This window comes from Hylaeus volcanicus, chromosome 6, assembly GCF_026283585.1.
Source record: "Hylaeus volcanicus isolate JK05 chromosome 6, UHH_iyHylVolc1.0_haploid, whole genome shotgun sequence".
Classification (NCBI taxonomy): domain Eukaryota; kingdom Metazoa; phylum Arthropoda; class Insecta; order Hymenoptera; family Colletidae; genus Hylaeus; species Hylaeus volcanicus.
In genome coordinates, this window is record NC_071981.1 from 24,316,288 (window position 1) to 24,342,963 (window position 26,676).

The 26,676-nt window shown below is 36.3% G+C and overlaps 3 protein-coding genes across 8 annotated transcripts; 1 reads left to right on the forward strand and 2 right to left on the reverse strand.

The window, feature by feature from the left end:
• Window positions 1-11: 11 nt before the first annotated feature.
• On the reverse strand, window positions 12-9,413 carry LOC128878739 (2-hydroxyacyl-CoA lyase 1). Its single transcript, XM_054127204.1, has 12 exons — window positions 5,887-9,413; window positions 3,454-3,595; window positions 3,202-3,286; window positions 2,124-2,305; window positions 1,780-1,956; window positions 1,469-1,710; window positions 1,189-1,374; window positions 1,038-1,113; window positions 714-951; window positions 549-656; window positions 350-473; window positions 12-274 (listed from the first exon to the last, which is right to left on the reverse strand). The coding sequence occupies exons 1-12, from the start codon at window positions 5,956-5,958 to the stop codon at window positions 179-181; spliced, it is 1,728 nt and encodes a 575-aa protein (XP_053983179.1). The 5' UTR covers window positions 5,959-9,413; the 3' UTR covers window positions 12-178.
• LOC128878741 (uncharacterized transporter slc-17.2-like) lies at window positions 3,952-18,829 on the forward strand. Of its 3 annotated transcripts, none has more exons than XM_054127205.1 (5): window positions 3,952-4,373; window positions 14,474-15,320; window positions 15,625-15,944; window positions 16,107-16,351; window positions 18,319-18,829. In XM_054127205.1, exons 1-5 carry the CDS (start codon window positions 4,283-4,285, stop codon window positions 18,460-18,462), a joined length of 1,647 nt encoding a protein of 548 aa, XP_053983180.1. In that variant the 5' UTR covers window positions 3,952-4,282; the 3' UTR covers window positions 18,463-18,829. The 3 variants fall into 3 exon arrangements, with proteins under 3 accessions (XP_053983180.1, XP_053983182.1, XP_053983181.1); XM_054127207.1 differs by lacking the exon at window positions 3,952-4,373 and adding an exon at window positions 11,026-11,235; XM_054127206.1 differs by lacking the exon at window positions 3,952-4,373 and adding an exon at window positions 13,334-13,535.
• Window positions 18,830-18,967: 138 nt separating this feature from the next.
• On the reverse strand, window positions 18,968-23,017 carry LOC128878742 (arginyl-tRNA--protein transferase 1). 4 transcript variants are annotated; one of them, XM_054127212.1, is made up of 9 exons: window positions 22,391-23,017; window positions 22,079-22,205; window positions 21,869-21,999; window positions 21,383-21,810; window positions 20,929-21,090; window positions 20,415-20,570; window positions 20,046-20,218; window positions 19,707-19,968; window positions 18,968-19,624 (listed from the first exon to the last, which is right to left on the reverse strand). In XM_054127212.1, the coding sequence occupies exons 1-9, from the start codon at window positions 22,485-22,487 to the stop codon at window positions 19,469-19,471; spliced, it is 1,692 nt and encodes a 563-aa protein (XP_053983187.1). In that variant the 5' UTR covers window positions 22,488-23,017; the 3' UTR covers window positions 18,968-19,468. The 4 variants fall into 4 exon arrangements, with proteins under 4 accessions (XP_053983187.1, XP_053983185.1, XP_053983186.1 ...); XM_054127210.1 differs by lacking the exon at window positions 20,415-20,570 and having other exon boundaries at window positions 22,391-22,777; window positions 22,858-23,013; XM_054127211.1 differs by lacking the exon at window positions 20,929-21,090 and having other exon boundaries at window positions 22,391-23,014.
• Window positions 23,018-26,676: the final 3,659 nt, after the last annotated feature.

Genomic DNA, 26,676 nt, shown 5'->3' on the forward strand with positions numbered 1-26,676 from the left:
AGATGTATGAATTTAATTTTCATTATTAAATACTTTGTATATTTTTTGTATATTTTTATAAAAATACAAATGGACAATTTTATACAAAAAAATAATAATATATACAGCACATGCTCTGCCTTTCACCTTATTCATATTGGATCTAAACTTAACAGAATTATTAACAGAATTAACAAATTTAAAGTTTTGATTCTGTCAACCAGCTGAATTGTTGTTCTTTACGATCAGCTTGAGGATTGATCATAATATTTATCATGCTGGGAGCATCATTCACCTGGGAAAAAGGTTGAGTTCTATTAAAACTCTTAATTTTTAAAAACATTGAAGTCAAATTATAAATTAATCTCACTTGAAGACATGACTTTATTGCATGTTGAATATCATGTACAGTCTTGCAAAAGTGTCCTTTTTGACCAAACATCTCCATCATTTTTTCATAATGTGTTTCAGATGTTAAAGAATTGGGTGGTATTCTAAATTAAAAAATTTATATGTATGCAATATCATATACTTCCATAAATGATATTTTGAATATTGTAAAATCTTACACTTGTGTTGGCTCCCCTGTAGCTTGCAATTGTCTAAAAGTTTCAGTGTCTAAGCCACTATAGATGCCATTATTATTTACAATAATAATGATTATAGGCAATTTATATCTGTAATATTGAAATTTATGAAAATGAGTTTCTTGGATATTTATTAAATCCAGTTACCTAAACATTGTTTCAATTTCCATGCCAGAAAAACCAAAAGCACTGTCCCCCTCCACGCAAAATACTCTTTTACCAGGTGCATTATTTTTACAATAAAGAGCTGCTGCAATGGCAAAACCTAAGCCAACTCCCATGGTACCAAAAGTAGCAGCATCTAACCTATGACGGGGCTCATTATTCAATAACATTGTTTTCCCAATATCCATTGTGTTTGCTCCTTCTGAGCAAATGATAGAATCTAAAAAGTATCAATACATATTTTTCTAATCTTTTTTCGATTGTTTGCTGCTAAATTTGCTTACATTAAAATACACAAAAACCAACCTGGTGGAATACTATCTTGAATATGTTTGAAAACGGTATAGTAATTTAAAGGCACTGAAGTATCCATGGACATTCTCTACAGAGAAATCAAAAGTAATATTTATATCATTTTATCAATGGTTAGAAATACTTTCTGAAGTATAATACTTACATGGACCATTTCTTTATTTTTATTTGCTTTAATCAGAAGGTCTTTCCACCATGAACTATTTCCATCAAAGGACCATTTTTGAGCTTTCAAAATATTAACTAGACAGTCCACAGCTGTGGACAGGTCAGATTGAATCGCAACTGCAGAAAGAATAGAATTGTGTAATTCTTCTGGGCATAAGTCAATCTAGAATAAAATCACCATTTATCAATAAGTAGTAAGATATTAGACATATTCATTATCAACATAAATAAATAATTCTTTTTTAAGTGTGTGATACCTGTATCACTTTAACGTTATCTTGATAACGAGGCGGTTGGCCAAAGTGTAACATCCAATTAAATCTGGCGCCTAGTAATATAATAACGTCGCTTTGTTGCAATGCAAAAGTTCTCGCGCTAGAAACACATCGTTTATCCGTGTCTGGAATAACGCCCTTTCCCATAGGTGTCGGGAGAAAGGGAATACCCGTCGAATACACGAGATTACGAATTTCTTTTTCTGCTCTACTGTAAGCAGCTCCTGTAAAATCATTTAAATTGATAGGCATTCCTAACGTTTCCTAAAATTTCGTTATTATTCACTTTTCACCTTTTCCGACGATCAGTAGCGGTTTTCTTGCTCGCATGAGCAAGTTGGCAGCTTGTTGAACTAATTGTTTATCTGGAAATATCAGTGGCGGCGTTGGACAGGGCGCCACTTTGTATATTTTATCCTCGTCGACCGACTGGTTCAACAAAGTGGCAGGCAAGTCCAAGTACGCGACGCCTGAAAGTAACAACGAAGACGAACTGTAAAATACTCTGAATGAATTTTCATGTCGAAATACTATCATTTTCCATAAAAAAAAATTAATTTTTGAAAGTCGGGTGCCAGGTTTACATAGCTGTAAAATCTAGTGTCTTCTCGTGGCATGTTCTATGAAATAAATATACCTGGTCGACCATAAATAGAGAGTCGAACGGCCTTTTCTACGTGGAGCGGTATGAGTGTTGCCTGTGGTGGTCTGGCAGCATATTTACAATAGGGCTTACTGGATTCTACCTGCGGCCATTCCTGAAAACCGCCAATCCCCTCGTGATCCTCAGAACACGATCCGCCAAGTACTATGACTGGCCTGCGTAAAAATTTACAATAAATATTGGTTAACAAAATACTCGTGAAAAGACAAAGCAAATTCAAATTCTTCTTCAATGATTTTCAACGAATGTCGGCATCATGTCCGTATCTCTTTGACGCTTATGCATCCTTTAACTCGATTACCGTGCGACAAGTTTACATAATCATTACCTAACTTACATGTATTTTCTTTAATAATATGGCGCAATGAATGCGAACCCGATTACACAATCCATCATAATAGTTTGATATGAGATTACCGCGAGATGAAAGATAAGTGTATGCGTGTAAGCGCATTAAAGCATTTTCATGATAAGAAGAACAAATGATTGCAATTGGTTACATCAATGATTTTTCTGTGATCCTAGTGCCGAGTACTGTACTGTAATTAGTGATACAATTAAATATATTATTTCATTTTTCTTCTTCCATGAATTTCATAGTTTCACTCTGCATATCGTGGTCTTTTAGACGTGTCTTATATTTTCCTGTTATGTTATAATTACTAAATAATACGTATGCTTTTATTTAAGATTCTAATACAATCTCTAACAGCATTTATCAACATTAGTTCCAAAAGCACCTGTATTGAAACTTGATATTAAGTACTTGAGACTCTAATGATACTTCCTATTCGGTATCGAATTCTTTCATATGTATCATATATCAGTCAGATCGCCAACTACAATAGCGAAGGAACGGCGAATTTTGATTATTTTGAACATCTTCTTAAATTGATTGTCATTTTCCATTAAAGCCTGATACATGCAGAATAATATTAATAAAAGCATTTTCGAATCGTTTCTTGGTATAATCATAATATAAGAAAGCGTTCAAAGTGATTACAATTGTTATGTTTGAAAGGTACAGAAAAAGGTGCCATACAACGCTCACCAGCAATTCACTTGAGCGTTTGCCATACCACCCATGACGTGAAGTAATCCTGGCCCAGAGACGCATAAAACTACCGCCGGTTTTCCTGATCAAGAGAAACAAATTTAATTAATTCGGAAGCACCGTGGATGCATGATATGCTAACGAATCGTTACGCGTTATAATGGAAACATTAATTACGTTCCTTGAGTCACGCTCTTAGGTTCGTGTAACGATTCTCTTGTAACGTGATTTATGATTTTCCCAGCTTACGCGTCAGGTAGCCATAAGCTTGCGCTGCGTAGCAAGCGGCTTGCTCGTTTCTAAATCCAAGGTACTGGATACCCATAGCTTGGATGCACAGTGCCAGGTCGATTACAGGGTGGCCCATTATCCCGAAAGCATATTCGATACCCTGTTTAAACAAACAAAAATTTTGATACAGTTATCGTATGCGAAATCACTTTATGATTACTGTTAACGTACACGAGATCGATTACTACGATCTATAATACGTTTCATTTTAATAAGAAGTTAAATTAATTACTTTGCATTATTGCGAAGGTATTAAATATCGATAACATTAACATTGCATGAAATTTTATTAATTATTAAGAGTGAAATTTAAGATGATAATAATTATGGTACATAATAACATATAAGTATACTACTACATAATAAAGGAATAATAATAATAGTGTACGACATGTACACATTAGTTTCGCAGCGACACTAGGGTAGCACAGTCGCCAAGAAGCTATGTCGCGATAAGCATGGCGAAAAAAAAGCAACAAGAACCGCAATATCTAATGCTATCGCACTAATAGAGAATTATAGATTACGCCTATACATTCCTATTTCTTGCGGTTATTATTGCCAATAAACGAATTCGTGTATGATTCAGCTGCTAATTATCTCCGATGCAAGTAATGAATTGCTTGAATTCAGTATCAATCGTTTGCGAGTTCCCCTAATCGGTGCACTATTTATCAAGAAAGTTGTTGCGACGCAGTGAAGAGAATTTCTCTCAAGTCGAAGAAACGTCAGACAACGTACAGTGCCAGTGCTTTGGAGTCAACTATCAATAATCGATAGCAATCGAATGAAATTGAGTGAAAATCCAGATTTCTTCGGAAGCAGCATGTTCCGTTACGAAGAGGAACGACTTCCGCTTATACAGGGACAAAAGAAACGTGAGTGTTGTTGTTTTCTATTACGTTGTTAACTCTTATCTAATTCAACTTTGTTCGAATTAATTAATTTCAAACGGATAGGTAGAACGCTAGAAGATACGTATGCGTATCGATTAAAAAGAGAAAAAAAATAAATGATAGATTGTCGATCGAGTTAGTTTGTTTTGATTTGCATGCCACGCGAGGTTTAGGTGCTTCATAATGCCTGCAGAACGCTGGTCGTAAAGTTTTAGGGTTTTTCAAACTATTCGTGCCTGGTACATTGTTAGTCCGTTCATTTGTCAGTCGTTGAATACCTGAAACCCTTTTTTGGAAAGCAAACTTTCTTTGTCGTTCGTATACCAAAATGTTTATGGTCGCCGAAGCATGTACACGACGGTACGACCTTCGTGTAAGTTTCGATCATGGGCAAACCGACTACGAATAATCTACTTTGACGGAGGGAAGGTTGCATTTCCTAATTATGAAAGGAAGAAACTATAAACGACGAAATATTAAAGTTTTCGTTTGTTCTTGAAAAATAACGTGATTCGTGTATATAACCTACTAAGTTTATTTAAAACTTAATACTCGCGAGATAATTGTTAATGGTATACGTGCATTTGCAAAATTCAATAAGAAATTTTAGATCAAGTAGTTCCGTTATTCTCGTAAACTTTTTTCTTGAGAATTTTTTTTGAGTATTTTTAATATATTGTACGTATTTAATACTTGACGGACCGGTAGCCTGCGGTAGCCTATTAATCAGCTTTTTATCATGGCAACTATACTTTGTTATTTATTATTAACTATGAAATTCTAATAGATAAAATAAGTATTGTATGATGCTACTATTACGAAAATAAAAAATATTATTAAATTTTATTATGTATATATCTAACCAGTCGGTAAGGTGTTAATATATTTTATACTTATTAATATATTTTTGATACTTTCAATGTGCTTTCCTACTCGAGTTTTAAATTCTTCAATATTTCATATAGAGATTAATTAGGGGATGAAATATTATTCTCCGAAAAATATTTCCCAATTAGAGAAGGAAAAGGTGTCTTCGAAGTAGCAGTCGAGGCTCGAACTTCGTGCTCGAGTCATCGTGGCATTAAATACGAAACGTTTTATAAGTTCTTCGCAAGTGGACGATTATTTCCTACGTGTTTGGAATTAAAAACGTTACAATTTGGATTGCTTCAACTCCGAGTATCCTTGTCAGTCTACTGACTTTCACAGAATTGATAAGATAAGCTAAATATACAACGCAACCTATTCCCAGCAAGTTCAATTGTTTACGAAATCACTGATTAATAATGAGAAATGGATAGTAAACATAGACTATAATAAACGAATTAATAATAAGATTACAAATGAACGTTTCGCTGACATCGAATTAATACAAGTACATCTCATTGACAATAGTAGATGAACATAACCTTAAAAGTGACGTTACGATTTCGATTTAAGTGAAGACGAAAGAAATGAACACAGACACGAAGAAATGTGGAAAACCGGCCGGTACCTGATCTTTCAAGGCCTCTGCAAGAATCTGATTGCCGTTCTTCATTTTTCGTGTAGTGCCAAACAATAACATGCAGAGTAACACACAACACAGTTCAGTCGTTCGAAGTAAACTGTAGTACCGTTCAAAATACGAGTATCGAGTAACGAGCCGTTTATCTGAACTTTGATCGTAAACCGTACCGAATATTGGATGACTCTGCAGTAATTTCGTTTACGAGTATCATTCAAAAAATACATATATAAATTTTCCAATCGTACTGGATATACGTTGTCGCGTTGATTTCGCAACGATCTTACAATCGTATCTATCTCGTCATACGTAATCATTAAAAATATAAACAACAATCATTTATCATTACCATAAAAATGATATGTAAATACGCTGATAGACAAAGGCACGTAGGGTAGACTGGTTTTATTGTTAAAAAATTTCCCGCTGTCGGTAATGTATGGATCACAAAATAAATTCGAGATATAATTGAATTTTTTGTCGAGAATGAAGCAATTTCTCCAAAAATCAATCGATGACAATTCTTAATAACGCCGAAGAAATAAAATTAATTTTTTCTTAAATAATACGATACAGATTCCACGAGGACTCGCGTAGGCAACTTCTAATTCTGTTTTTGTGAGTTGCTTTATTATAAAACAAGTTGGACACCACTGATATACACAGCCATACAACTTGCGGCGGAAGTTTGGAAGAACGATGCAACAAATCTTCGAATTCGGTATTTTTAAAAACGAAGCTTTACAGAACCGAGATAGGACTCGAAATTTCCGACTAATTTTCCAAGGTGGTACTCGCTGGATCGCGATAAATTAAATACGACGAAATTCGACAATAGACGCAGAGGGACCGTAGTTTTATTGCGTTCAAGGATAAGCTGCCACTCGGCCAGGTCGCTGTTGGAAATTTCCTCGTGCATTAGGAGTACGTACTACCTGCAAGGGGTCTTCTCGCAAAGGATAACGGAGTCTCGAATTATTATTGACTTACAGGATACCTGAAGTACGACCGATTCGAGGAACGCGTGAACGCTGTTATTCCCTGGACACGGAAACTTATTTCCAGCGTCAACTCCTATATTCGAAGTGCCTTATTGTTAACGCGCAAACCCTCCGCCTTTCCTAGCTTCAGGTAGGAAAGTATAGCGCTGAACGTAATGGTACTAAAAGATGACTGTAACAGCGTGGAATTTTGTTTTCAACGTTTTTATTTTTGAAGAATTCGTTACTTTGAAAACCGTGTGAAAGAAGTGCGGTATAAAATCGGAGGATAGATGTATCTACAGAGTACTGAGATTACATATGTTAGTGATAACCAATGAAAACAATTTTCAAAGTTACACGCTAAAAAGTATACTTGTTTATGCAATTTTGTTTGTATAATTACTTGACACTTTAACGACCGGTAGCATATCAATCGGCTTTTTGTCACGACAACTAATACTTTGTTATCTATCAATGGGATAGCATGGCATGCATAGAGATATTATAGATAGAGCAGAGGAAACATAGGCCTGTCTGAAAGAGAAAAAAAAACGCGGTACTCTATCTATCTCTGTGCTTTTAACGATAACCATTTATCGTCACCATAAAATTGATATAAAAATGAGCTGATAGACAGAGACAGGTAGGGTACCGCGGTTTCCTTTCTCTTTTTAGCTATAGCACAGAGGACTGGCTCCCTTACTTTATTTATAATATCTCTTGATTGCATGCTCCCAGGATTATATGGACTATGAAATATTATATAAACATCGATCAGAAAACGATTCTAATTTACCAAATAAATATTGCGTAATACTAATGTTACCGAAATAAAAGATGTTATTGATTTTAATTATACGTCCAACTAGCTGCATCCCGCGGTTTCACCCGCGTGGAATACCAACGTTGCAACTCCTTTTTACCCCCTTAGGGATTGAATTTCGAAACATCCCTTCTCATTCCTTGTATACATCGTAAAGGAAACCTTTGTGCGAAATTAAAAAATAAGTTTTTAAATGTCGTGGCAACACGTGCTATCGATTGAAACATCTTGGTTATGGAAAACAAAATACATACAGTCACCTACCGATTCATAAAGGAACACGTGGTTGAATCGTCAATTGAACACGAACGTTTTTAAATAAGAATATTTTCAGTATAAGTTTACGTATTTCACAATTTCGTTGTACTTGCGTTAGGATATATCGATTTAAAGGAAAAAAAAAGAGGATCAATGTTTGCTGCATCACAATTCGGATACGAAGTGGGTAAGATTAAGCGTTTAAGCCTGTAATTTTACGACGAGTTAGTTTCTAGGCTGTAGAGGAAATATTTTACAAGCGATGAATATTTTACCTGCAAATTGGTCATTTGGGCGGTGTTACCTGAACTCGGAAATACGTTCAGGTAGATGGACCCCCATTGAACGTGCCGTGCACGGAAGGAAACTGTTGATTTGCTCGAGCCGAAGGATTTTCCTTGGAAACGCGCGGCGTTTATTGTCGAAGGATATAGAATGGGTCCCCATGCGTAAGGCGACCTAACGGTTAAAGTGTATAATTATTTCTTAGCAGGACACGGGTCTGTGCAATTTCGAGGTGACCAAGCGCTACCTGAAGAATTTGAACATGAATTTTAATATGTACGAGATATTATTAACAAATGAACTACGACTTTCACCATTGGATGGTGACGTCCACAACAAACCTTGGCATTAGTTTAGTGAAATATTTTCGACGCGATTTTTTAAATAAAAGACCGTCTTATTTCATTTAATATTATTTTCAGATTCGATTCTCGTGTTTCTTATTAGGTATAGAATTTAATGTCTTTCAGAGTGCGAAACGGAATTACTTGAAACTGAGTTTGCGGCAGTGCACGATGTAAAAGGTAGATCAAGTTAACGCGTTCATTTTAATTCCTCCCACTTCCTGGCGCGGATGTCGTATGGGTACAGCTTCCGATTTCAATTAACATTACGATCGACGTTGACAAACGCAGAGAACGTGTTTTGGTAACTGTACTCGATATCGATCAATGAAAGTTTACCGGTTGACGTCGAAGACAATCGGTTTCTCGCGTGACAATAATCGCAATAACGCGTCGCCCATTCGATTCGATTCTTGGATCGAGCTGAGAAAAAATGACGAACGACGGAGAAAAGTTAACGTGGTTTTTCCCCATAAAATAAAAAAAAAAAAAAAATAAAAAATTTTAGGAGATACCAAAAAGTTAGAAAACTTTGAATTAAACTTGACGATATTTTTTTAGGCTCTCGCTGATATTCATAATAACGTTAAAAGTAACGATGCTGTTGAGGGGATGATTTGACCTCTAGGATTCTTAAATTACGTTATCGGCATCATTTCTTACAAATTTCAGATATTTTTTATTTCGATCGAGGTGTTTGTATCAGGTTGTCCGAAAAGTTTCTTTCGTTTTATTAATAAGTAATACATACGCAATATTTCATGTCTAATGTCACATTATAGAATTGTGTACCATTCGGTTTGCTCCATTACTGTTACATCAACATCTAAGAAGTCAGATTGTCTATTTATATAAACACTACCGCACAAAATAATTGAGTGCAAATTACGAAAGAAACTTTTCGGACAATCGAATACATAATTTCCCTGTTCTCGATTTCAAGAGGTCTCGAATTCGGGGGTTGAAAGTCGATTAAACGAACGAACAGGTGCGGTCAGTCGTCAACGTGCAGTCGCGCCGTTTCGTGGATTTTCCATTGTGGGAATGTCGTAACGATGTAAAAATCCGACGACGGAATTTCGTTGCGACTGCACGAATTTCCAGTGCGGTCTGCGAGTCGCTGAATTACGTAAAACACCGGCGAATTATTGGAAATTAAGGAAGCCGCATTTTGCGATGTCAAATCTGAAACTACACAAAACAACACACGACAACGGAGGACGATTGCGCCGCAACATTGCCACGTTTACGTTGGATGCAATTACTCGTGCAACGTCCTATCTCATATTTTTACTTTCTAGGTAAAAGCTACGATCGGATACTCTTCATTGTAGCGGAGTGATTCACGACGCATTCAAACGTACTTAAATAAAAGATTACTTCGATTATTCGTACTGCTTTGTATTCGCTTTAAACTATACTTTGTTACCTATGAATGCGTAACGCTTTTATTGTATATAAACACGTATCAATATTAAAAGCTGTTCACCTGTTGAATTATTAAACTGCTGTTCACATATAATACTATTTACTATTAGGTGGACTGGGAAGTAATGTCGTTTTTGCAATTTTAAATACTTGTTTATTACTCGTCAGCTCATTGAATTTTTATCGATCTGGCATTGAAAATTTGCACACTAGGTGGCAAAAAGGCTGTCGATAACGAGGGCGATTATATAATTAATTAAAAATAGAAATTTATTTAAAATTTGTTTGGATTTAATGTAAAAAGAAAACGACATTACGTTCCAGTCTACCTAATATAAATAACATCTGAAGTTTTTACAATTTCATTAAAAATTTCACATTCGCAAACTTACGACTAATGATACAGGTAAAAACGTTTGAACATTTTTATATATGTCGCTCTCATATAGTATATGTCGCTATATACTATATGTGCCATAATTACAATTGTGAAAAATACTATTTGGAAATAAGTAGCAGCGTAGTGTCCGTTTGACCGACAGAGAAATATTCTTGAAAATTTCTGCTAGAATTAAATATTATTCAGACTATTGGATACTACATAATCAAACATCCGACGTGGTATTTATTTTTGCAACTTCGTCGAAGTACACGAATTTCATTTAAATTCGTTCTCTTTAAAGCTTAACTTTCAGAATTCATTTTTTTAGTTCTTCAGTGAAAAGCACTGTCACCCACATATGGGTGACGTGGCGATCAACGTGTTAATAAATATCCCAGAGATTTTAACGTAAACGCGATCGGATTGACGGAACAGCGGTGAAAATTCCTTGTTCCATTGAACGCGGAGAAATTCGGAGATAGACCCCCCAGGTAGGGGTGGCTCGTACAAAGTACAAACCTAAGGATTCGGTGTCCTTCTCTATCTCGAGGAAGGGATGTACCTGGCGTCCCCACTCAGTCACACCTACCGACTCCTTAAATACGCAGGCTGGATGACCGATGTCATCAGTCAGTCCTTCGGTCGGTTTCGGGTCTGTATCGCGTCCAAGTTACATCGGGGATATAGTGAATCGTTCGCAGTTTCCTCGGTTTCCTCGGTTTCCTCGAACGATGTTCTGAAGACCGTCCCGAACGTGAGCCTGGTGTACGTGCCGTGATCATCCTTTCTGAAATCGCAGAATGTACAAGCAGTTATACAAGAGTTACTTCCCACGTGAGTGAAACAATTCCCTTTTTTATTTTTCTATCTGACTTCTTCGATTTCGCTTTTTCCAATGGAACAATTCCGTTTACGTCGTCGGTGGTTTTTCCTTCTTCCCCGTTCGCGCGTCTGAACGTAACCGAAGCGGAATCATTCTCGCGTTGATAAACAGCGGCTACGAACTATTAACGGCCGAGATTTCGTGTTTGTCGGATCGTTTAGCGTCCTCTTCAGAATTCCCGGCATAGTTCTCATTTCGTGCCCGTTATTTAACCCTATTACACAGAAGATCGCGTCGCTTAGCTTATTCGACGATTGATAGATGTTTTATACGCGCGTTTCTCTCCAGCGTTCGGGCAATTGGAAACGAGATAGCGACAAATTCGAACTCTACTTTTACTTTTACTCTTCGTGTAAAGAAGGAGAATCAATGTTTAACCCTCTGGTGCATAACGTAGTCGATCGAGTACCCAAAGGAATTTAGGCGTTATTCGTTATACGTTTCCTTGTTATTGGGTTATCTGATTGCCTTGTAGGTTTCACCGAGCGCTGTTAATTATTAAGATTAGCTTAAATATCACTAACGGATTTTTGATAATTTCGTTTTAAATATTGTCTAATTATTGATATAGTTTAATTACTCGAATAATCATTTTTCCAACTTAAAGATAGCTATGTTCATTCGCTTGTATTGTTTTTTTCATCGCGATTTACGATATCAAATTTCACCGACTAGGTACAGATTTGTTTTGCACACGTAACGTTCTACTGGAATGTTGTTTAATTTTACGATTCAATTTGAATTAGATTAGGTAATTGAGTGACTTTAAGAAGAAGTTTGAAATACATGGCTTGGTACTTAGTAATATTCGAGTTAATTCAAAAATGTCCAAATCAAGAAGTAAATTCTCAAAGCGAAATGAAATTTATGCAACAGAGGGTTGAATCGTTGAGACGGTCGTACGGTGTGTTAGGTACATAGATGTTTGGAACAAAATTCAAATCTTCCCAACTAATCGATTTCTGATTTAAACTGCATCGATTTTTTCCTAAACATAAATTAGGTACATTGACTGAAAGTTATCGGTAATATTGGAAACTAGAATCTTTTACTAATATTTCACAAAATAAATATCTTGGAACATTTGAATTTTGTCTACTAAGGAACACGCTGCGGGTCGGTTGACAAACGTTTCCACGAATTCTCCGTGAACTCTCAAACACGACGACGGATAATTCGATAGACAATAGTATGTGTACTGTAGCAGTAGTTTGTAAATACGGCGACGGTTGGAAAGTGGTCGAGAACTTTCTTTGGTAATCGAACTACGTCGTTGCTATCCGAGAGTAATAGGTTTTCGAAAGTTTTAAATAATAGCGTGGACGGTGTACATTGAGATTCTCGTGCGACACAAACTTGTGTCACGCATGGTTAACGATCTGTCCTTCGTATTTGCTTAATTCCGTCTGTTACGTTCTACCACCAAAGATGGACAAAAATGTATCAGTTTCTCTCGTTCGTTACATACAATGTTTATTTGAATAGGAATTTTGCCTATCTCCGTTTGATACTTTTGTCAGAAAATGAAAGGCGCGCGCGTTTGGCGTTCGTGCCGCGAATAGGCAATCACAGTCAAGCCTAATTAACCGCGCTTGCATCTGCGTGAGTTCAAGAACTAAAACCCAGCACGGGTCAAACTCTTCTTTTCTAACTATACGGATTTCAAATAACAACTCTCATTACTGATCAATTTTCGATTTTCTTGTTTGCTTCAATCGCTAGTATACTATCTGGAAAACATCCTCTTAATGTTACACATGGGAATTCGATGTGCTTTTCTTGATACAACTGATACACGTGTTGCGCGTAACGCAGATACATTATTACACGTAAAATTAACATAAATGAATACAATAGGGAAGTAGGTTTACTTTATGAATCCGGAATGGTAGAGTAGCCGCAGATTACTATAGGTTTCGGCAACTCTTACATTTCCGAAATTCGCGGGAAAGATGAAGATTTGCTTAATGCGTTCTTTTTAAAAGCTTAGATACGTATAACCGTGAAAATAGGTACAAATTGCAAACGTAAATTTAACGATAATTAGAAACACGATAACGGCAAATATCGAACGATTATAGTTGGCATGGTAATCAGTCACATTCTTCCTGTCGGTCACTGTAGTCATTGACGATCAACCAAGCTCTGGTATATTTTATTTGGTGGATAATGTTTAGATCAATGGCGGAGAATGCGGCCGGTGTGTCCGAATATTTCACTGGTTCGAAGTCCGTGGTGTGGAAACTATTGAGTGAGTCGATCGTGCGAACGGAAAGAACTCTTTGATATTTACAGAACCGTAGACTCGGCGCACGAATGCCACCGGTTGGATTTTCCATACCAAACGATAAACCGCGGAAGTCCGAGTAAACGTTTCGTAGAATTTTCTTGAACTGGAATTTAAGAATGGAGGAACTGGTCAAACTTCGATGATCGGTGTATTCTTTCGCGTCCCTTTGAGTTGCAAAGCGCGAAACCAAAGGGCTGTGATCCTTACTTTGACCGTCTTAGATCGTCTCTAGTAATCGTGTTAAGAACGTAAACATTTTTTGAAATTTTTTCATGCACGTAACAGATCTCGATAGATACGTAGAATAACTGCAGTGTTTAACATACTAAAAGCATTCGCGAGATATTTAATTGCACAAATCTTAGCATGAGATGTATTATTGTACACAATTTATCTGGCTATAGTAATAGAGCACATTGAGCTCTCTAAACGGTAGGTTCATCACATTGCGCGTTGACACACCACCGCTGCATGAGCGTAACCTCTGTGTGACATTAAACGACATTTGCTTGACAGTTGTAGGCTTCTGTAACTATGTTTGGCTTCAAACGAATAATGTACCTTTAGAATCCATTGCATAGGTAAAAGTTACCTAAATTGGACCCGTTTCGACGTTTACAAATAATATGAACCAATAATATTTGTACCGATTATCATTTTATATTTACTAGGCTCACGCATTCAGCATATTAAAACTAAAAATATTTCCAATTTGTTAGAGATATTATAAATACTCGAAGCATTCTAATTTCGTTAACCTATTCTCACACGATAATATAGATATACAACATTCAGAGATGAGCTGCAGGCCCAGTCTTCGTGGGTTAATTTATTCTACTATCAGAGGATCCGATTATCTCAGTTCTTTGAAACAGTAGTTCATGATGCTTTTTCCACAGGATGGATTCCGGCCCGCGTCCTGATCGCTCTGATGATGTTCACGGCCTGCTGGACGAGTTATATGTGTCGGCTGCAAATGCCGATCCTGGCGGTGCCGATGATCAAGGCGGTGGCGGGAAACGCAACGGGAGGCGCCTGCAGCACGGATGAGGATCAGTCCCGCGTGCGTCGCGCCATATCCTGGTTGGACCCAGGCGCGTATTTGGAAGACCAAATCCTGAAGGAGAAGGACCAAGCTGCTTACGATGCCGAGATTCAGGAGTTGGCGAACGGTCGTTTCCGGCGAGATGCGCAACGCGATGCACGTCCACCAGACTCTCCGATAAAGCTCGTCGACGGTCGGCCTTTCGATTGGAAACCGGAGGTCCGAGGACAGCTGATCGCCGCGTACAGCTACGGGAACGTTCCTGGAAATTTCCTTGGAGGCATCTTGGCTCTGCGATGGGGGCCCAAGAAGGCGATCCTCTGGACGTCCGTGGTGGCCGCCATAGTGTCCCTGCTCAGCCCGATTTTCGCACAACTCCACTGGGGCGTGCTGCTCTTCACAAGAATCGTGATAGGCGTTACCGGTGGCGTGACGTTTCCAGCGTGTCATACCCTGGTCGCGCAATGGTCTCCACCTGACGAAAAGGCGCGATTCGTTTGGTCATTGCTCGGTGGCACCTTCGGGACCATCCTCACTTACCCTATGGTGGCAGGCATCGCGGAATCAATGAGCTGGGAGAACGCATGGTATATCCCCTCGTTGTTGATGATTGTTTGGATATGTTTCTGGGCGATATTGGCATACGACTCGCCGTCAGATCATCCTGGCATCTCGGAGGAGGAGAAGAAATACATACTTGAGTGAGTATGACTGAAATCGCGAAGGAAACTTCGGTCATTTTACCGAAAAGGCATTGGCTAGGTATTTGGAAGGGACCATATTTGTTTGACCACTTTTCGATTGTGGATAGTGCTTTTCACTACTCTATACTGAGACTTGTACTGTCTCTGTGTATGAGATAGACGGCTAAGCAGATTTTTAGATGAAATTGTGATCAATTTCGACTTTGAATTCAGCGTCGAGTCGCTTGCCATTCTTCCAAATGTCTACGTTTTTGCAAATCACTAGGTATTACTAAGTGCTCATACTTTTAACTTGTTTCAGCTCGCAAGCGGGTACAGTGAGGGCTCAAAAACCATCGTTGAAACAGACTCCCATTAAAGAGATATTTACTTCTGTGCCATTCATCAGTCTGATTTTTTGCCATTTTGGCAACTTGTTCCTTCTGTTTTTCTACCAGAACTCGATGATGCTCTATCTGACAAAAGCTTTGGGTTTCCGTCTAACCAAGGGAGGTGCAGTTGCCAGTCTACCTTGGGCTGGGAGGATGCTGTTCGGATTCTTCTTCAGCTGGGCTGGGGATACAATTAAGCGAAAGGGGATAATCTCTGTCACTTTGCTTCGCAAGGGAGCCACTATTTTCTGTGAGTATTTTTATTTCAGTTCCTGATTTTAAGAATATCTTTGCAATCAATTACAATCAAATGTTTTGTCTAAATTGTGTAGAATGTAATAATATTTAAATTAAATACATTTTGTCCAACACTGCTAACAAGTGATTGATGGCTGTTTGTTGTTGTTTCTAGCTCATCTAATACCTGGTATTTTCCTCATCCTGGTTGGTTACGTGGGCTGCAGATTTGTCCTGGCGAATGTGTTTCTGGTGTTAGCACTTGGCTTTAATGGAGCAGCTGCCATCTCAAACTTATCCAACAATCAGGACTTGTCACCAAACTTTGCTGGCTTTCTGTATGGAATCATGAACACTATTGGTTGTACATCCGGCATAATCATTTCTCCACTAGTAGAGGAGATTGCTGGAAAGTATGGGGTAAGTACACACTCTACAGATCGCTCTTTATCTGCTTATTGCTTCTCCATCTTTTATTCGCATGATTTACATAACTCTTTCACTAATATTGGTTAAATGTTACATATTGTATACTTGATACTTGAAAACAAATTACATCGTCATAATTTCCAGAAAATTCATAGATAAACAATGTAATTCCAAATTGTTTTATTCTTTTTTTTCTGCAAATACATATATAGTTTTTAAACAACATATGTACCGCTATAATAGTAAAACTTCTGTGGTATTCTTACTGAATTCTCTATGGTCAGTTAGTCTGATTGCGAGTTGATCATATCGATGCCGGTTACATAACCTCAAATAACATCTCGACGAGGATTGAAACTGAGATCGAGACGTCGACGAAATAAGTTTGTATCGATGATTGTTCTGGAAATTCTAATTACATCATTTTTTTGTGTTACGCTTGTTGACGCGATGCCAGGTGTCCTGTTACCGCTTGTTGCAGCGCAATGTTGGCATACTCGAGACCTCAGTGCAACCTTGTACTCTGTTGCATAACTCATAGTACGGGCAGTACTGGGGAATTGTGTATGCGGTGCATCTAAAGTCATTCATACCCTTTCCATGCGTTTGTTCCTAATGTATCGCTGTTTTCACCGGAGATTTTCTTTAGAAATAACGTGTATTTGTAATTCTGGATAGATTAAGTGCTAATCGTAACATCAATAACAAACACGGGCAACTGGTAGGTGAAGATCTCGCCTAAGACCATCTGCACTCATGCTTATTCAGACTCGCGTGGTGTTGTCGACTCGTGGGCACTACTCGTCTCTATATCGTCCAAGTTTTATAGTACGAGAAGTACCTACAAGTCGCATCATCACTAATCCACTTGCTCTCACCGATCCATGCACACCTATCGTCCAACAAATCCGCTACTGTCATCTTAACAGCACGTGGTACATGATGGTACTCGTATGAGCTGGTATATGTGTTCTCAATTCATGCAGAATTAACGCTTCGCTAACATCGCTTACCATCGCTTACGCTTATATGCTATTATATGCTATTTACAATTACATTAAGTTTGTATTTTTGACTAAAGGTTCGTACACATAGTTGTTGTAAGAATTAGTCAGTGTTGCCACCGTTTCGCCGGGATTAATTCAGATGAAGAAATAAAACTTGTGTATCCTTATATCTTATATTCGTTATCTGTATTCATGTTTTCGTTAAAATATATTTTTGGAATACACACGAGTCAACACACAAAGTATTCCCTGGCAGTATAAGATTTATCAACGTCAGGAAATCAAATTCACGAATGAATATCGAATCATAGTTGTATTTGCATTTTAACAGCCTAATATTTTTATATTATTTCTCGCATTTTTTAAATGAAAACCGGACTTTTGCGAAATTCAAACGGCAAGTGAAGGGAAAAAAGCGGTCTGGCCAGACGAAAACCGGCCGGTTGGCAACACCGGTATTAACCCTGTATTGCATAATATACCCGATTGGAAACAATAAAAATCTTGCTTTTGCTAAAAGAGTTTTACAGAATTTGGGCAGAATTCTTACCTAGATATAAAATTCCGAATAATTAATAGAATTATAACGATGTTTTTATACGTCTTTTATTATTCAAATCGAATTCTGTATATCTCTGGCGCGCAATAATGCAATATGAACATAGTTTAGCCCGTGAAGTACCATTGTTCTATTTTCTTAGAATATTCACGAAAAGATTTGGAATATTCCACCCTATAGTAAATCAAGAACAATTTCATCAATTTTCTAGTAAACTCCTAAGTGTTATTGTCCATAATTTGATTATTAGATACATTGTCTATGGTTAGCGAAGTATTTTTAAATGCAACACGCAAAAAGATAAACATAAAAGAAAATACTTTGGTATTTGATGGGTTAACGATCAATTATTTTAATCAATAACAACGTGATTGTTTGGATTTCCATTTTAGAACCCTATAGAGAAATGGCAAATACTATTTTGGATCGGCGCAGCCGTCTGTATAGTTTGTATGATTGTCTTCGCATTAGGCGGCAGCGGAAACATACAAAAGTGGAACGAAATTCGCGCCGACGATAACAGGGAAGGAAATTAACTTTTAAAAGAAACGATTGCGAACGTTTTACCTATATTACGTTGTACAATGTTGGGAAGTGGATTTGGTGATCGATAGAAACATCAGACCGATGGAATTGTGACTTAATAGTATGAACTTTTACTCGGAAATGAATGCGTCGTTGCGCGTTACTGGAATATTTTAGTGAACCGTTGACGAATACAACACGGTGTCTCGACGATGGGATATGTTGTATATACAATGTATTTTACAAACCTACTGAACGCACATGCATTGTAGCATACGTTTCTCGTAAGAGAGTATGTGAAATTCATAGTACAAGATATTGTTCATGGGATTTTATATGACAAACTTTGTATACCAAATAGAACTCTTTATTTTCTACGTGATTTAGATTGTTATACAAATAACTGTGTGATACTTGAATGTTTCGTTATCGAATAAATACATTTAAAACAAAATGTTGGACTGAATATTTATTTTCCTTAAACGTTATCACATATGAAAATAATCTGACGAAGCATGCGACTAAAGAAAATAAATTGAAATATTTATTTTCAAATAATCCAGTATGGCGTTACATAAGAATGTCAGAACTGTATTACATCACGCGTTTTTTTAAAACCGGAAATTACACTTTTAATACCTCCTTATTAAGGAGTCTACTGATTCATCCGGTACATTACACTATTATTTTACGATGATAGGTAACGCTCTGTTTCTGTCGTTTAAAAGTCTCTTCATGTATCTAGAGTATAACTAACGTATATCATTGGAAAAAAGGTAAACACTGCAGATTACATATACCATACTTTGGTATAACTCATTTTTGTTTATTTCATTAACTTACCGTACACTTATCATTGCGAATACTTTATTCGAAGCTACTAATTGTAATTTTGTTTGCTAAATATTAGTTTCATCTTACAACTAGTTTTTAATGGATTGTCTATCAGTAAAATAATGAATTATTTCTCATTACAAAAAAGAAATATATTAATTGTAACTGTTTGCAGACTTAGTTCTAACGGCGATAAAACAGCAAACTTCGCGCCAATTTCATTCCAACCAAACGAGCATATTCTTCAATAATGTCTTCATCTTCTTTTGAGACAATATGTTGAGTTCGCGCCTTATAAATTTTGTATGTCATTGCAATCTGGCCATGTAATATGTAAACCTAACGAAGGTTAATTTGTTAGATAAAATAGCATACATGGACTTTTGTAGTAAGATATGTATAAGCAAACTTTGTTCAATACCTTGTTAACATTAACTATGCCATTTTCGTCGATAGCATCAATATCATCGTTCAGTCTGCTGTACTTTTCTTTGTCCAATTTTTTGAGACAAGGTTCTATATCAAACCATGCGTAAGTTTCAGGACACAACAGCTTTGATGGCTTCATTCGTGCTTTATATCGCATCTTGGGGCACGTGTGGATATAAAATCCCATATAGTAATATTTCAGATTCTCTGATGCTCGATTTAATTCTCTCGTTAAGCAAACTTCTCGTAAGGAACTACATGAGATTTAATGATACCAAATATAGGTGGCGTTAAAAATAACTTAAAATTAAATAATGACAGTAATAACAACCTAAATGTTCCAAGAGAAAGATGAGAGTATGCTGGATCGTAAAAGAAGTAAACGCTCGAGACACAAGATGGTAAAATATCTATCACTCCAACTGCTATCAGTTCGTTGTCTAACCAATATTGTTCATGGAAAGAACCGTATCCGCAGGGGGGGCCATCGTTCGGTTTCCATTGCTTTAAAATTACAAACACCTTAATTCTGCATTTTTTTGGGAATACATAATGACCATTTTTTTACAGAAAAAAAAATGAAGTATTCTAAGTGAAAAGATTACAGTATCATACATAACGTTGAAATTACCTAATATTAAAATGATATTTATTTATATTGTACAAATAGACTAGAGATCAGATTGAATACAAAGTGTACCTGTAACGAATTTTTTACGAGAAAGTTGACGAATGACATTTCATCGCATTCCTCCGACGATTCTCCATGGATGGCCATTTGATATTTTTGATAAAGTTTTGCACTCGCATCGAAAGTATCAGTAAATTCGTCAGTCATTACTTTCACCAATTTCATCTGATGAATTTATAAAGACATTCATAAAAGTAAACTCACAATACTTGAGACAATTTCTATGCAACAACAAACCCATAAATGCACAAAAATGTTACAAAATATTCAACCAACAAAAGTAAAACATACACTATAAAAGGGTCCACTTTGCTCCAATCATATACTACCGTGAATATCATTTGCTGCTGCTAAGCGCTCTAGTATAAATGTGTACATTACAAATAAATTAACATTTTCCCATTATAATTATGTATGATATGTATTACAGGGAAATAGTAAGAAAAGTTCAGTTTCTATTTAACATGTCAAATTTTTAAAAAGTTAATTGACAAAAAAGAAACCTTAGTAATTGTAAAATTACCTGTAAAGGCGATCTCACAAGAAATCTCGTGTACCGTTCCTCTGTAACCTTCGCTGTTGGTTCTCCAAGTATTATTGTTTCAAACTTTTTATATACCATATAAGATATTTTTGAAGTCTTTTGGTATCCAGAGCTCATTGGCGAGGTTCTAACTAGTTTCAGCTTATAAAAGTCATAAATTGAGTATAAACTTATCCAAAAAATAACCAAATCAAACTATCTTCTTAATGAAATACTTTAACTGAATTGGAGAAACAAGGTAGAATGTTGTAAACGTTATACTACTGTCAGAAATAGAAGTATAAGGAGACAACAGTATCGTCCTTCTATTTACTTCTTTGCCACTATTCAAAAATATTCTCTTAAATATCAGACAACTTGGAGAAAAGAGGACCAACTTATGATGTATGCAAAACTTAGCAAAGTATTAGATGAAACAAATAAAATATCCTACCTTCAATCTATTTGTTTCACCATACATATCACTGAACAATTCCTCTATACTTTTAGCATGATTTTGTTGTTTGTGTTCTTTAAAAATAGCCTCTATTTCATTCTGAGTTTTTCCTTGGGCTAATAACTTTTTTTGTTTACGTTCAATGCGTAAAAGTTTAGCTTTCTTACAGGGTCCTCTACTAGAATTCATTTCTATCGATTTTACACTTTGAGATGCAACATGTGAATCTTCATTATGATTTGATGCACAAGGTACACTTTCTGACTGCTTTTGTTGATTTTCTAGATTGTTCGTTTTTTCTTTATCTAGTACATTGGGCTGTAATCTTAAATTAACTTTGTTGCTAACCGACTTTACATTCATTTCAGAAGCATTCTCTTCAGTTTCTTGAAGATATTTATTATAAATAGGGAATTCTCCAATGTCTACAATAAAATAGTTTTAAAAACGTTAAAAGTACACAAATTAATATTGTACTTTTACCTCTGACATCTCTGTGATCTTCACTTGTGTCCATAATATCATCATTCTGTAGTTCGTTTCTTAAAAATTTTCCCATTCTTTTCAAGATCTTTTTTTGGGATTTAGAAATGTTGAACTTAAGTGCTTCACATCTATGGTAAATATTTAATAGTGAGAGATAGCTATATTTAATACTACTATATCTCTGATATTACATAAAATTTGACTAACCTGATAGTGTAGGCAGGACAACAAGTTTGATCCATATGGGGTTTGTAACAATAATGACCGCTTCTTCTCCAACCTCTATCTATTAAAGCTTGATAGTCTTGTACAGTCAGAGTTTCTGCCCACATACCTAAAATATAGCAAACTTAGAATATAGAAAGACAATAATTAAATAATGCTAATATTCGGTATATAGCATTAGATATGAACTGTTATTGCTACATAACCTATCAATGTACGTTCAACAATAATAATTCTAAACATATATATTGACGTATAGTAAAATAACATTAAAATTATAATATTCGTATTTACCATAACTAAAGTTTGTATCAGGACTTTTGCAATAACCACATCTGTCTCTTTTCTGTTCGGAGGAATATTTGACAATACTGTACGACTGGTTCGACATTTTTTCGCCTTTCTTATCTGCTCCTTTTATTGTTGCGTTAATTGTATTTAACTCGAATGATCGAGAGCGTCTTGTGACGCCTTCTTGATTGTACAGCTCCAGACACTTTCTACATTAATATTCACTCAACATTGTCTCGTATTTACAGACGTATATAATGGTAATATTTTTGTTCTGTACGAAACTGCCATTTTGTCCAATTTTTTTTTCTGTTATCCGGGTTATCCCTTATGCCAGAATCACAAACTGTGGTATTCGATCAATTTTGGAATTTGAGGTTTTGTCATTATCTAAACGAAAGTTTTCACATTCATAGTTTTAGCATAAGGAAGAGGTTACATATTATTCAGTAAATATTTGTGAAGTTTACATTGCCTTGACACATAAATGAATATGCAAACGCATGGATAACGATGCGTGTTAATCAAGTCTTTGATTCGTAAAAACGTTACACAATTTGTGTAGTACTAGCTCATTTAAAAAATTGAATAGCATCGATGCCATTTAAATAACTTTTCTCACTTACAGACATTACAAGTATTTAGTCGGTAACTACGGTGTTTTAATCAGTAAAAGAAATAGATCTATTGTATCGAAATAACTTTTCTCACTTACAGGTAATATAGATATTTGTAGGTTAATTTGGGTTTCTATACCTGTAATCGGTAAAGTAGGATCGTGTACCATGAGAAGGTACAATGTATAACATTGTACCAACAAATGGTATGTCAGTGTCAGTATTTTTCTCATGTCGATAAAATAGTAGACTTTTTAACGATCCTGTACCGTCTAAAGGTGACTCAAACTTTAACAGTCATCGATTACTTAGGGAACATGGTTACTTGCATGACAAAGAAAATAAATATAGAAATTCTAAAGAAAAACGCTAGAAATTTTACTCGCATAAGAAACCACGAATAAAAAAGGATTGTCAAATATATATAATTTGTACAAATTATACAACGAGCTCGACATACATAATATGCACGTGCATATAATTTAGGAATTAACATTATTCCATTCACAACGTGAAACACACTTTGATTTGCCAATTATCGTTATTTTCTGTAACAACGTGCCCTTCAACAAACGTTTTACGAAATCCAGAAGATGTTTTTCACAAAAAAAAAACATATTCCAATTTTATGGAAATTTTATACAATTAACTCCGTAACACTTGTGTCATACTTGCGAATATTACTTCACCTTTTTATTTAAGAATAGGTATGCGAAATATTTTTATAATTTTTGGTCAAATAACGAGGAAAAGGGAGCACGGGAATTCTTGGTTACGCCGTGACGGCGTGTCGGGGCTCGAAGATCTTCGTTATTATTTCAGCGAAACGAAGCGTGCATAGGTGCACGCTCGAGTTGGCTCCCGTACGTGTTGTTAACTTCTTCGCGAGAATTCTGACCAATTTATTACGCATGGAATTCGTGTCTGTTTTTCGAGAATCTACGTTCCAAAAATTGAACGATAAGTGTATCAAAATATTTAGAGTAGTGATGCGCACGAGACGAGACGAGACGAGACGAGACGATGCGAGGTGAGGTAAAATTTCTAATCTAACCTCACTTTTGCACTTTTACACTTTTACACTTTTGTACTTTTCCACTTTCCACTTTTGCACTTTTTTTGTGTGTTTCGTAACCGAACGGTATCAATATTTATGGTAAATTAGTGTTTTATCTTAGTGAAATGATTACTTCGGGGCAGAAGGGGTTAAGAAATTGGCGGAGTACCGTTAACCTGTGGCAAAGAAAAAAGTCCGCAGATATTAGTCACGAGGTAAATCGCACGGTGGAAAAAAAGTTCCTTCCGCGACGGGAAAGTTTGATCGCGGTTACGTTCCGCAATTAACGATTTAATGATCGAATCGTTTGCGTTAAAAATAGCTCCAGCGATTAAAAAAAATTACTTTATGCTTACATGCCCTTGTAAGTAACCGAAACAACGTGGCGAGCCATTTGTATGATTGTTAGTTAGGATTTGGCTTTCTAGAAAATTTTCATTTATCCATAACCATTTTTATTTTGTTCTTATGTCGCACAAAACGACGAATGCACGTCGTACGTGTATGCTCGCGTTTAGTGTGCATTTATTAACAAATAGAAAACCTCGTTTTCTTCGTCTTCTTATATTCTGTTGCCCGTATTATTTCGCAGAATTTTTGCATACGTTGTTGTGGCGATAAATAAATTTTAATTTTTCTATTTCCTCGAATTATCGCAATTTTAGAGCCGAGGTCATCCAAAGGTCAATCCAACGCCTTTTATTGTATCTCCGCTGGGGTCATTTACCTTGATTGCGTCTCAAGCATGTTTTCCCTTAGCTTCCTCTGGACTGATATACGAGTTCGCAGCTCTCAAAGGGTTGATGTACTTCGGGAACGAATTCTTTTTCGCGCGTTCGTTGGAAAATCAATTTCCGACGTGAACGATCGTTTCGTCGAGCGTTCTCCGCCGAATTGCGTAAGCGTAAACGGATACGAAATGATCGTCCGAGAAACGACCACGACGAAAATATATTTCCGCTCGCCGGTGGTTTCCACGGGGTCCGCTGTCGTGCGGAAAAGTCGAATACGGTTATATTGTTCGTCACGGTTATTAAACGCGTGTTTCTTTTTTTTTTCCAGCCGTGCACGACAGATATTCGAGGCGCGCATCGATTTCAGCTTATTGTTCGCTGTGATTTCCTTTGGTCCAAGGTTTACCAACTTTTAGTAGCGTTCTCAATTATACTCTTTCGTGATCGATTTAATCCTTTCCAGACTGTAGAACAGTGGGCACTTTTCACTTATCGTAGCAAAGCGCATTCTTTTTTTTTTTAAATGTAATTTTATGTTTGGGTTTAAAGCCTTTTCTATTTATTTATTTAATCGATGATGATACTTTTTTGTATTTCTTATTTCTTGTTGCACTTTTACGGCTGGTAATAACACATAAAAATATACAAAAACATATTATAATTGTTCAATTAAGAATCTTACAATTTTTGTTTGATAATTTTCTATTCTCGTACGAGCACGTGGAATCGTTAACGGATACGAAATGATCCCTTATGTGGTTCCATGTTGGCCGAGACTCGACAAAAGTTTAACGAAACAGGAATATTTGAACCGCAAAATTGTTGTTTTTCAAATAAATATTATCGGACAATAAAAAAGTCTGAGCCATATTAAGACCGCCAAGTGCATATGAGATTGATTTTAATTTCTTGAAAAAGGAGTCGACTTAACCTAACGTATGACTTGAACTGTTTAAAAATCAGACGGCTAATTTTTTTAGAATTAGTTCGTACTTCGTTCTCGATATTATGACAGGGATATTTTAACTGGCACTTTAACGCGAATATCGTTAATATTTCCTTGGTCGTTCATGGCCGTCGGATTTCCTGGACGATAAAACAGTGTCGTCGGTAGCACGTTTTCCCGCGTTTTTCTGAAACGTCGCGAACAGCACCAGAGAGGCAAAAAAGCAGCGTGGCCGTGGGCTGATTTAACAGGCGTAAAGCACGACATGTTTTACAGCCGACATGGCGATTTCCGTCACGTTATTGTGTCAAGTACTTACTCCTGGCTGAAAAGTAAATCGCACCAACGCGATTTACTCGCTCGAACAATGCTCGCGATGTTTTAATCGAAAGATTATGATTTTAAATTTTCGACGATTCGTTACTTTCGAAAATTGGTATTTGGAACGATCTTTAATTTAATTGAACATTTTGACGAATTAAAGATTTTGACGAATTAAAGATTTTGACGAATTAAAGATTTTGTTTATTCGAATTTCTCGCGCGTTGTTTGCCGAGACGATGCATCGAGATAATTATTAGGTGTAGAAATTAATTTTGTACCGTTACATTCGATCGAACAGACTTGGAATGTTTGTGCACGAGAGATACGCAAATATGTACGAAGGATATGGACGAGAAGTATGCTGATAATTAATTATTGTGACGTGTCATAATTCGAATTACAATAAAGCACATGCATTTTCTCCGTATTTGGTATATACAGGGTGAGGCGTCTAAAACCAGCCACTTGAATAACTTGGCTGCTATTGACGATAGGGAAAAATGTACGAGGCCAAAATTATTTGGTATCGTGGGTTATAATACAAAAAATGATTGTCCAAAATTAATTTTAGTATATGCTGAAAATGGCGGCCATCGTTCGTAGGGTTACTT

Excerpts from the sequence above, each read along its gene's own strand:
- LOC128878741 (XM_054127205.1), top strand. The coding sequence starts at position 4,283 with ATGAAATTGAGTGAAAATCCAGATTTCTTCGGAAGCAGCATGTTCCGT. Across the intron at positions 4,374-14,473 it reads TATACAGGGACAAAAGAAAC|GATGGATTCCGGCCCGCGTC; the intron begins GTGAGTGTTGTT and ends CTTTTTCCACAG. Across the intron at positions 15,945-16,106 it reads CAAGGGAGCCACTATTTTCT|CTCATCTAATACCTGGTATT; the intron begins GTGAGTATTTTT and ends TGTTGTTTCTAG.
- LOC128878739 (XM_054127204.1), bottom strand. The coding sequence starts at position 5,958 with ATGTTATTGTTTGGCACTACACGAAAAATGAAGAACGGCAATCAGATT. Across the intron at positions 3,596-5,886 it reads CAGAGGCCTTGAAAGATCAG|GGTATCGAATATGCTTTCGG; the intron begins GTACCGGCCGGT and ends TTGTTTAAACAG. Across the intron at positions 2,306-3,201 it reads AACGCTCAAGTGAATTGCTG|GCCAGTCATAGTACTTGGCG; the intron begins GTGAGCGTTGTA and ends ATTTTTACGCAG.
- LOC128878742 (XM_054127212.1), bottom strand. The coding sequence starts at position 22,487 with ATGTCGAACCAGTCGTACAGTATTGTCAAATATTCCTCCGAACAGAAA. Across the intron at positions 20,219-20,414 it reads TCGTAAAAAATTCGTTACAG|CAATGGAAACCGAACGATGG; the intron begins GTACACTTTGTA and ends GTAATTTTAAAG. Across the intron at positions 19,969-20,045 it reads CTTTCTCTTGGAACATTTAG|TTCCTTACGAGAAGTTTGCT; the intron begins GTTGTTATTACT and ends AATCTCATGTAG.